This window comes from Akebia trifoliata, chromosome 1 (genome assembly GCF_017979445.1).
Source record: "Akebia trifoliata isolate Shusen 1 chromosome 1, ASM1797944v1, whole genome shotgun sequence".
In the NCBI taxonomy this organism is placed as follows: Eukaryota; Viridiplantae; Streptophyta; class Magnoliopsida; order Ranunculales; family Lardizabalaceae; genus Akebia; species Akebia trifoliata.
This window is the reverse complement of record NC_141375.1, coordinates 869,919-882,196: the sequence shown is the minus strand read 5'-3', so window position 1 is coordinate 882,196 and position 12,278 is coordinate 869,919. Positions and strand designations below refer to the sequence as shown.

Here is a 12,278-nt window from a genome sequence, read left to right as displayed (position 1 = left end):
AAGCTTTCACCGACCTCACTTCCCATACCATGCCCCACTACACACACTTCTCGTGAAGAAAACAAGACGACAGAATAATAATAATAATAATAAGTGCCACGTGGAAATTATCATAATACAGAAAAATACTGATTTTGTCATAATTAGTGAACCAATCATATAATTTTAATTTTAATTTTAATATATATATATATATATGGGGGCGGTTCAAGGGCCATATGAGAAAACATATGAAAAAACTTTCGTTTTTCAAAATAAGGGTTAGAGGTTTTGGATTGAGCTGATTTTTTGCAAGGATGGTCACTATGATGAGAAGATCATCCTCACAAAAAATCAGCTCAATCAGAAACTTCTAAATCCATCAAAAGTGATTTACAAATTAGTGATAAAAATTGATAAAAAATCGACGGTCCACATTCTAAATCACTTTTAATGGGGTTAGAAGTTTCAGATTGAGCTGATTTTTTTTTTTTGGATGATCTTCTCATCATATAGATCATCCTCACAAAAAATCAGCTCAATCCAAAAAATTTAACCCATATTTTAAAATTTTATTAAAAACAAAAGTTTTCTCATATGACCCTTGAACCTGACCCTATATATATATATGGAAATGTTCAGCACCCAACCATTTACCCAACAATTTGTCTAACATGTTTTGTCCTACATGGATTAGAAGTTTTGGAATTGGCTGATTTTTTGTGAGGATGATCTTCTAATCCCATGTTTACAAGTTGAAAAATCATATATGGGAGACAGTTCATGGGCCAAATGTAAAAACATATCTAAAAACAATGATTTTTCAAAATATGGGTTAGAGGTTTTGGATTGAGCTGATTTTTTGCGAGGATGATCACTATGATGATAAGATCATCCTCACAAAAAATCAGCTCAATCTAAAACTTCTAAATCCATCAAAAGTGATTTACAAATTATTGGCAAAACTTGACAAAAAGTCGACAGTCCACATTCTAAATCCCTTTTAATGGGGTTAGAAGTTTCAGATTGGACTGATTTTTTTTTTCCGAATGATCTTCCCATCATAGAGATCATTCTCCCAAAAAATCATCTCAACCATATTTTGAAAATTTATTAATGTTACATTGTTTTTACATATGTTTTTTCATATGGCCCTTGATCCGTTCCCATATATATGAAAATGTTCAGCACCCAACTATTTGCCCAACATGTTTTGTCCTACATGGGTGAGAAGTTTTGGAATGGGCTGATTTTTGGTGAGGATGATCTCTCAACATGTTGGGCAAATTGTTGGGTAAATGATTGGGTGCCGAACGGGACCATATATATATTTACAAAGAATTTTGATAATATGATGCAGTTTTTGGCTAACACCCTTGGTGCTAATTTCTCTCCCCTGCCCATGTGATAAAAAGAAAACATTGAGATCTATCACCTTGTATAGTGAAAAAAAAAAAAAACACGATCTAATCCGATGCAATGGAGTCATAGAGGATAAATTTATATGAACTTTAAAAAAATAATTATTTGTTATTGTTGAATTTTATTTTTAAATTTGGATGTTCGCTGGCCTTCTATTTTCAACTCTTTGGATCAAGTTCAAAAAATAATGTTTTATTTATTTTTACTATGAATATTTTCATGAAATCTAAAAGACTGTTCTTAGATTATAATGTGATAATCTACGTGGGCCAACGACCTTTTTTGAGATTTGAAATCTAAGAAAGTAAATATATGTAGGCAACATGTAAGAGAGAATCTTTTTATTATTGATGCCATTCACATCATATGTCAAACATTTGTTAGGTTGTGAGCAAACACGTCCAAGACGTGCGCTAAAACCGCGTCATATTATCAATACTCATTTACAAAAGGAAAATATCTAAGTTATAAGCTAACTAATACTTTTGGATTTGTGAATTAGAACCTATAATGAGTTATCTCATTTAGACAATCAACTTTTCGTCCATGCCAAGAAGCCTTATTAAGTTTGAGATCAGCACTGTGTTGGTGAGATTAGCCCTATTTTGTAGAAAAGCGACCAATTTCATAAGTGTATATATATATATATATATATATATATATATATATGGGAGCGGTTTAGCGGCCCTAAAGTTTGCCAAACATTATGCCAAACATTTTTCAAAACATGGGTTAAAAGATTTGGAATGGGCTGATTTTTTATCATCCTCACCAAAAATCAGCCTATTCCAAAACTTCTAACCCTAATTTACAAATTGAAGAACCGTGGACCGTTCAATTTTTGTATATCACTTTTGATGGGGTTAGAAGATTTGGAATGAGCTGATTTTTGGTGAGGATGATCTCTACATCATAAAGATCATCCTCACAAAAAATTACCCTATTCCAAATCTTATAACCCATGTTTTGAAAAATGTTTGACGAACTTTAGGACTGTTCATCCTCACCAAAAATCAGCTCATTCCATATCTTCTAACCCATGTTTTGAAAAATGTTTGACAAACTTTAAGGTTGCTGAACGCTCCCTCTCTCTCTCTCTCTCTCTCTCTCTCTCTCTCTCTCTCTCTCTCTCTCAATATATATATATATATATATATATATATATATATATATATATATATATATATATATATATATTGTTCAGCAACAAACATTTTTCAAAACATGGGTTAGAGGGTTAGAGGTTTTGGAATGGGCTGATCTTTTGTGAGGATGATCTCTACGGTGAGGAGATCATCATCACCAAAAATCAGCCCATTCCAAAACTTTTAACCCCATCAAAAATGATTTACAAAAAATGAACGGTTCACGATTTTTCAACTTGTAAACTGGGGCCAGAAGTTTTGGAATGGGCTGATTTTTGGTGAGGATGATCTCCTCACTGTAGAGATCATCCTCACCAAAAATCAGCCCATTCCAAAACCTCTAACCCATGTTTTGAAAAATGTTTTGCCAAAATGTTTGTTGCTGAACATTTCCCATATATATATATATATATATGGGTAGCGTTATTTGGCCAACAGTTTGGCAAACATTTTGGCAAACACATTTTTCAAAACATGGGTTAGAGGTCTTGGAATGGGTTGATTTTTGGTGAGGAGATCATCATCACCAAAAATTAGCCCATTCCAAAACTTCTAATCCCATCAAAAATGGTTTACAAAAAATGGACGGTTCACGATTTTTCAACTTGTAAACTGGGGCTAGAAGTTTTGGAATGAGCTAATTTTTGGTAAGGATGATCTCCTCACCGTAGAGATCATCCTCACCAAAAATCAGCCCATTGCAAGACCTTTAACCCATGTTTTGAAAAAGTGTTTACCAAAATGTTTGCCAAACTGTTGGCCAAATAATGGGACCCTATATATATATATATATATATATGGGGACGGTTCAGCAGCCGTAAAGTTTGCCAAGTTTGGTGCCAAACATTTTTCAAAATATGAGTTAGAAGCTTTGGAATGAGCTGATTTTTTGTGAGGATGATCTCTATGATGAGGAGATCATCCTCACCAAAAATAAACCTATTCCAAAACTTCTAACCCCATCAAAAGTGATTTACAAAAATTGGACAGTCCACGATTATTTAACTTGTAAACTAGGGTTAGAAGTTTCAAAATGAGCTGATTTTTTGTGAGGATGATCTCTTCACCTTAGAGATCATTCTCACAAAAAATCAACATATTCCAAAACTTCTAACACTATCAAAAGTGATTTACAAAAAATGTTTGGCACCAAACTTGGCAAACTTTAGGGCTGCCGAACCGTCCCCTATATATATATATATGGGAAATGTTCAGCAACAAACATTTTGGCAAAACATTTTTCAAAACTTGGGTTAGAGGTTTTGGAATGGGCTGATTTTTGGTGATGATGATCTCTACCGTGAGGAGATCATCATTACCAAAAATCAGCCCATTCCAAAACTTCTAACCCCATCAAAAATGATTTACAAAAAATGGACGGTCCACAATTTTTCAACTTGTAAACTAGGGCTAGAAGTTTTGGAATGGGCTGATTTTTGGTGAGGATGATCTCCTCGCCGTATAGATCATCCACACCAAAAATCAGCCCATTCCAAGACCTCTAACCCATGTTTTGAAAAATGTTTTGCCAAAATGTTTGTCAAAATGTTTGTTGTTGAACATTTCCCATATATATATATAGGGAAATGTTCAGCAACAAACATTTTGGCAAAACATTTTTCAAAACATGGGTTAGAGGTTTTAGAATAGACTGATTTTTGATGAGGATGATCTCTACGGTGAGGAGATCATCATCACCAAAAATCAGCACATTCCAAAACTTCTAACCCCATCAAAAATGGTTTACAAAAAATGGACGGTCCACGATTTTTCAACTTTGTAAACTGGGGCTAGAAGTTTTGGAATGGTCTGATTTTTGATGAGGATGATCTCCTCACCGTAGAAATCATCCTCACCAAAAATCAGCCCATTCCAAAACCTCTAACCCATGTTTTGAAAAATGTTTTGCCAAAATGTTTGTCAAAATGTTTGTTGCTGAACGGGACCCATATATATATATATTGGACATGTTCAGCAACAAACATTTTGACAAACATTTTGGCAAAACATTTTTCAAAACATGGGTTAGAGGTTTTGGAATGGGCTGATTTTTGGTGAGGATGATCTCTACGGTGAGGAGATCATCATCACCAAAAATCAGCCCATTCCAAAACCTCTAACCCCATCAAAAATGGTTTACAAAAAATGGACGGTCCACGATTTTTCAACTTGTAAACTGAGGCTAGAAGTTTTTGAATGGGCTGATTTTTGGTGAGGATGATCTCTACAGTTTGGTCCCTATATATATATATATATGCGGTTCAAGGGTCATATGTAAAAACATATGAAAAAACAATGATTTTTCAAAATATGGGTTAGAGGTTTTGGATTGAGCTGATTTTTTGCAAGGATGGTCACTATGATGAGAAAATCATCCTCACAAAAAAATTAGCTCAATCAGAAACTTCTAAATCCATCAAAAGTGATTTACAAATTAGTGACAAAAATTAATAAAAAAAATCGACGGTCCACATTCTAAATCACTTTTAATGGGGTTAGAAGTTTCATATTGGACTGATTTTTTTTTTCGGATGATCTTCCTATCATAGAGATCATCCTTACAAAAAATCAGCTCAATCCAAAATTTCTAACCCATATGTAAAAACAATGTAACATTTATAAATTTTTAAAATATGGGTTAGAAATTTCAAATTGAACTGATTTTTTGTGAGGATGATCTCTATGATGGGAAGATCATCCGGAAAAAAAAAATCAGTCCAATCTGAAACTTCTAACCCCATTAAAAGTGATTTAGAATGTGGACCGTCGATTTTTTACCAATTTTTGTCAATAATTTGTAAATCACTTTTGATGGATTTAAAAGTTTCAGATTGAACTGATTTTTTGTGAGGATGATCTTCTCATCATAGTGACCATCCTCACAAAAAATCAGCTCAATCCAAAATTTCTAACCCATATTTTAAAATTTTTTGAAAAACGAAAGTTTTCTCATACACAATATAGTGCAAAAGAAACACTACACAGTACGTGCTTGCAGTATTTTATATTTCCTAGTGATGAGATATAGTTGAGTGTGTTTGCCAAACAATTGTAAACTCTGAGATTGGTTGATGGATTTCTGATTTTTTATTTAAATATGTTGGTGAGGAAAGAATAACCTATAAAATCAAGTTCAGTTTTAGAACATATTTCTCTTTACCATTTGGCAGGTACGCCAGGTGATTGGAGCCACATTATCAAGCAGATTGGAATGTTTACTTTCACAAGATTGAACACTAAACAAGTTGCCTTCATGACCAAAGAGTTTCACATCTATTTGACGTCCGATGGGTAACAATGCTCTTTCCCCTACTATTATTTATCTTTTTAAGGACTCTTCACCCTATTTGCTCACTCTTGTTTCTGTGCAGGCGAATTCGCATGGCTGGTCTAAGCTCTAGAACAGTCCCTCACCTTGTAGATGCTATGCATGCAGCCGTCACCCGTGTTGCTTAATTAAAGGCACATGATATTTTAATAGTTTGATTTTTATCTCCTATTCGACATCTCTACGGAGCATCCTACAACATACTATGAAGACAACGAAGAAATGGGATGACACGTCCAATTGAAAGTGGGATTTTTTTTTTTTTTTTGTAAGACTTCGATACATTGATGTATGTGAATATGATCTCAGGAATTCTTCCAATATGTGAGATTAAAATTTTGAATTATATAAGTAATTTTTTTTAAAATCTTACTATTCTTTATACTATAAATTGAATGCAAATTGGTGTGGATTAGATGTGAATAGATGGGATGGAATGTGAATGTTGATGTGGATATGAATGTGTGATTTTTTTTCACAGGTGTAGGTTGAAAACAAAAGCATTTTGTCACATAAAAGTTCTGATCGTCGAAAATATGGTAAGAACCCAGATTCGACGGTCTTAAACCGTCGAAAATATTTATTCGACGGCTTATAGCTGTCGAAAATATGTTATTCGACAGCTTATAGCTGTCGAAAATATGTTATTCGACAGCTTATAGCTGTCGAAAATATATTATTCGACGGTTTACGGCTGTCGAATTTATAAAGAATTCTATGGTTTTTAGCCGTCGATTTTTTTTTCGACAAGAAAAAATTCGATGGTCCCATTCGACGGTCATGACTGTCGACTTGATCCATAATTCGACGGTTTTAGACCGTCGATCTTTGGGTATTTTCACCTAGTGATATGGCCCTTGAGCCTGACCCTATATATATATATATATATATATATATATATATATATATGGGTAGCGTTCAATGGCAAACTTTTTAGCAAATTTTTTGGCAAAACATTTTTCAAAACATGGGTTAGAGGTTTTGGAATGGGCTGATTTTTGGTGAGGATGATCTCTACGGTGAGGAGATCATCCTCACCAAAAATCAGCCAATTCCAAAATTTCTAACCCATGTTTACAAGCTGAAAACTCGTGGACCGTCCATTTTTTGTAAACTGTTTTTGATGAGGTTAGAAGTTTTGGAATGGGCTGATTTTTGGTGATGATCTCCTCACCGTAGAGATCATCCTCACCAAAAATCAGCTCATTCCAAAACCTCTAACCCATGTTTTGAAAAAAGTTTTGCCAAAAAGTTTGCTAAAAAGTTTGCCATTGAATGCCCCCCTATATATGTATATATCACAAGTTCAAGGGCCATATGAAAAAACATATGTAAAAACAATGTAACATTAATAAAATTTTAAAATATAGGTTAGAAGTTTCGGATTGAGTTGATTTTTTTGTGAGGATGATTTCTATGATGTGAAGATCATCCGAAAAAAAAATTAGTCCAATCTGAAACTTCTAACCCCATTAAAAGTGATTTAGAATGTGGACCGTCAATTTTTTACCAACTTTTTTTAATAATTTGTAAATCACTTTTGATGGATTTAGAAGTTTCTGATTGAGCTGATTTTTTGTGAGGATGATCTTCTCATCATAGTGACCATCCTCGCAAAAAATCAGCTCAATCCAAAACCTTTAACCCATATTTTGAAAAACCATTGTTTTTTCAAATGTTTTTACATATCGCCCTTGAACTGCCCTCTTTATATAGGGGGCGGTTACATTGTGCCAAACATTTTTTAAAACATAAGTTAGAAACTTTGGAATGAGCTGATTTTTTGTGAAGATGATCTCTACGATGAGGAGATCAACCTCACCAAAAATCAGTCTATTCCAAAACTTCTAACCCCATAAAAAGTGATTTACAAAAATTGGACGATCCACAATTCTTCAATTTGTAAATTAGGATTCGAAATTTTAAAATGAGCTGATTTTTGGAGAGGGTAATCTCTACAAAGAGATCATCCTCACAAAAAATCAGCTCATTCCAAAGCTTCTAACCCATGTTGGGCACAATATTTGGTAAACTTTATAACTGTTGAACCGCTCCCATATATATATTACCAAAACGGTTGTATAGCGCACACTTTGTTAGAAAATTCCACAATTTTTCCTTTATATCCTTGAATTAAATTAAGGGACCAACTGATTGCACACCAACCTTTAAATAAAAAAAAACCCTCTTTTTTATTTGTTTTATTTTATATAATTGCAAACAATAATTTCTATAAGCATGGTTGAGATAGAAGAAAAAAGTGCTAACATTTCCCTTTTAAGTGTAATCCAATGGAGAAAAAAGAATTTTTAAGTTTTTTTTTTTTTTTTTTTTAAGTGTAATCCAATGGAGAAATAAGAATTTTTAAGTGATGGAGTGCAATTGGTAATGGATGGTGTACAACTAAATTGGTCCCTACACTAAATGAAGAAAGTTTCTATTAACACGCCAACCTTTATGTAAAACACACTATAATCATTTTGAAATAAAAGAGCTACCCACACCTCAACCTAACGTTTGTTTTCAACCTCATCTTCAATTTCTTTTTCAAAACTCAAAATCATTTTCACCTTCCAAGACATGATTAAAATTACTTTTCCTTAGAAGTTAATATAGCCCATGAGTTTAAAGAAAAAAAAAATTATTAGGAAATCTTTAAAAAATAATAAGTTCGCTTATGTTTTATGATTTGATTTTATGTGTAGTTGTGACATAATGTTGGGGTAATATCGCAGAGCCCACAAGCAAACAGTATTTGGGTAAAAAGTAAATAATAAGGAAATCAGGTAAATAACCAAGTTTCCTATACAAGAAAATCCATACAACAGAAAACAAATTCAACATTTCCCATAATACCCCATGCCAGACAAGTAATTACCAAGAAGAAAAGCCAGCAAATTTAGAGTGACCACTGCATCCCCCAAAAATGACCCATATAGGATTGAATGATGAGGAAATTAATTACTAAAACAGCTTTGTATTTTGCAAAACTTACTGAACCAAACATTCTAAATATTTACAAAAAACTAGAATGATCTTAAGTTCTTAACCATCCCATAGATCAATCGGGACCATCCGATTGGTCACTGTCATTTATAAAATTTCCATCTAAAATCTAATGTAAATAATAAAGTTGGTTGGTGTTTATTACCACAGTATATCATCACATATCATCATCCACATAATATTCAAACAAAAGCCAAAACACATTAAAAATTACTCAAATAAAAAAAGACTTACTACCTATATGTTTTTTTCTATAAAAATAAAGCTGCCTGCAAAGACACTCCATCCATAGCTGAGAAATATGTGTTTCTTTGATCTCCATTTCCATCACCATCAACCATTCCTGAAACCAAATACCCAAAAAAAAAAAAAAAGGCAAACAGAATCAATTAAGTACAGAGAAAAACATGGAAAAAATCATAAACATGTTGAAAATAATTTAAATAAAAAATGGTGAAGTATATTATAACATGTACCCTTATTTACATAAAGCCAGCTTTCATAGAATATCCATTTAGAAGACCCCTCCGACCATCTGAGTGGGTTCATCAAAGCTCCAGAGATCCATCAAGGATCCGCCACCACCCTGATTAGTGTCCCGGCCAAGAAAGCCCTCCATTGGTGCATCCCAGCTCCCCTCGAGATATGGAATTTCAAAGAACTTCATCTGAGACTCAAATGCTGATACCTCTTCCAACACATTCTTTGTGGTATTTTCCTCATTTCGCACCGCGACCCCAGAGTTCGTCTTCAGTTTCTTCTTAGGATTAGCATCTTCCACGAATTCAGACTCCTCATTGCTCTCTATTGTGGTCGAGAGAACTGATGAGAATTCTGGAGTCTTGGACTCACGCTCTCCCGCCCATCCATAGTCAGAACAATTAAAAGAGTTGCTCCCTTGATCCGAGTTAAAACACAAGGCAGTGCCATCGGAAGTGGAAAATGATTTTAACCCAACATGGTCTTCAATGGCAGAAAAGCCGCCCATATAACCGGATCCCTCTATTGGAGCCTTCTGTTCCATAAACCCAATATTATTGTAGAAATTATGATCCGGGTTGTCAACGAAATTGAAATCCTGGTTGAAATTTGGCTTTTCCAAGGTCGGATTGGCTTTGGGGAGTAATTTCTGAGAGTTTGGCTTCACGTTAGTAGTGGAGGAAGTCTCTTCGGGGAAATTCACCTTAGCTTTCGTACCACGTATCCTCCTTGCCTCAACATCATAAGCCCTCGCAGCTTCCTCAGCAGTGTTGAAGGTTCCAAGCCAGACCCGGACACCTTTTCTCGGGTCTCGGATCTCAGCAGCCCATTTTCCCCATGGGCGCTGTCGGATACCTCGATATTGGTTCTTTCTCTTTCTCTTTGCTGATTTCTCAGCAAGCCCAGTGTATTCCACAGATTTTACAGTAGTAGATTTTTCTGTGATTCAATTGGAGAATAAAAAACAGTAATATAAGCATGTGTATCAATAATCTCTAATGGATCATAACATAGAAGAATTTTCACACCAAAAAAAAAAAACTCTTAAAAAATTAGGATTTGTGTCCAAAACATAGAAAATATGAGTATATCAATCCAGTTTAGATTCATAAAAGAATTACTTAATGCAAAAATCAAGGGTCTGCATCCTTCAACCTGGAAAAATATGTAGTTTTTGCACAAATGCTACTCAAAATATCTTTTTGGCACAGAAACAGAACTACAAACAGACCCTAAAGTTCTTGTCTTTAGAAATTAATTTCCCAACCAATTTTTTTTAGGATTGATAACCATGATCCGAACCAGAAAAACTAAATCAATTTTTTTTTTTTTTTTTTTTGTTATTTCTTTTTTTCACCCTTCATTACAGCTAATTGTGAACATGGAATAAATAAATAAATAACATATTTAAGGAACTAATGCAAATACAAAATTTGTTAATTCTCTCAAGAGATCAAACCCAAGATTCACCTCTTTCTTTTGGTTGATCTAAAGACAACAAGGGGTTTCAAACTTGATTGATGGTAGAACATTTGATCTCCTAAAGAGAAGATAACCAGTTGGACCAAATCATCGGGATTCAAGCAAAACCCAAATAAAATGAGATTGAAAAATAATATATATAAAAATAAAAAAAAATCCAACCTGTAAGAAAATTAGAAGATAAAATCAGATTAGAGGTAACATAAGATCCATCATCTGAGATGGTGAATATCAAACAAAAACCCTTAATAAAACCCCACTTGGAAAAAAAAACTTCGTTTTTCACGAAAAAATAAAACATTTTACTAAAAATCACAGAAACCCATATAAAACGAGATTTAACACAAAAAAAAAAAGTTTTAAGAGAATTAGAAGATAAAATCAGATTAGAGTTAAGATAAGATCCATTATCTGAGATGGAGAATATCAAATAAAACCCCACTTCAAAAAAATACACATATATATAAGGAAAAAAAATTAATCACAGAAAAATCGCAGAAACCCTAAAATGAACCGAAACTGTGAGATAAAAAAGAAAAAATATATATTTAACCAAAAAAAAAAAATTTAAATCACACAAATCGCAGAAACCCAGCTAAGGAACCAACATCAAACCCTAAAATGAATCGAAAATTTGAGAGAGAGAGAGAGAGAAGAGTTGCGGATACCTCGAGAGAGCCCAGATTTGGAAGCGAAGGAGAAGGATTTGAGGTCTTCTTCCTCATCTTCAGAATTGGCTTTGAATTCCTGAAAATCTGCCTCGAAATCTTCGTCGACATCAATAATCTCAGAACTAAGAGGCTTCGAGTGGTAATTTGCAGCATTTTTCTTCAAATCTGGCCACAAATGGTCCGTAGTGGCTCGTCGAGACCAAGCAGTTGGGATGTAATCGGAAATTATAGCTCCACCACACATCTTACCTTCTTTTACAAGATCTTCAAACAAGAAACAGATATATCTAACTCAAGCAGAAGTCTGATCTAAATTTGATTTCTTCAAGCTGTAACGGAAAATAAGAAAAAAGAAGAAAGAACGAAGAAAGAAAGGTGTCTGAGATTGAGAAATGGTGGAAAGGTGGGGTTTTTATTGATGATCGAAGCACAGATTCAGAGAGAGACAGAGAACGTGTCGTAAAACGAGCAATTTGAGACTGGAGCTTCTGAGAAGGATTTTAGTTTACTTGAAAAAAATAGGGGATTTAGAAATACCCCTCTAGATTTTAATGAATATTTCAAATACACCCCCCTATGTTTGTAAAATGTTAACAGATCTATTGACATACGATATTGACCTTGTTCTTCTATCAGAGATTAATAGAGAATGACTTAAATGCCCTCTTGTTCAACCACTAGTTAGAAACCCTTGATTTTTCAATTTTAAACTCTTGGATATTTTAGAATAAAATATTTTTTTTAACCTTTTCAACCTCGTCTTCA

The 12,278-nt window shown here is 33.7% G+C and overlaps 1 protein-coding gene across 1 annotated transcript; it reads right to left on the bottom strand.

Annotated features, from left to right (window-relative positions):
- Positions 1–8,848: 8,848 nt before the first annotated feature.
- LOC147410255 (ethylene-responsive transcription factor RAP2-12-like) lies at positions 8,849–11,985 on the bottom strand. Its single transcript, XM_086433268.1, has 3 exons — positions 11,511–11,985; positions 9,357–10,299; positions 8,849–9,223 (listed from the first exon to the last, which is right to left on the bottom strand). Exons 1-2 carry the CDS (start codon positions 11,755–11,757, stop codon positions 9,395–9,397), a joined length of 1,152 nt encoding a protein of 383 aa, XP_086289394.1. The 5' UTR covers positions 11,758–11,985; the 3' UTR covers positions 8,849–9,223; positions 9,357–9,394.
- Positions 11,986–12,278: the final 293 nt, after the last annotated feature.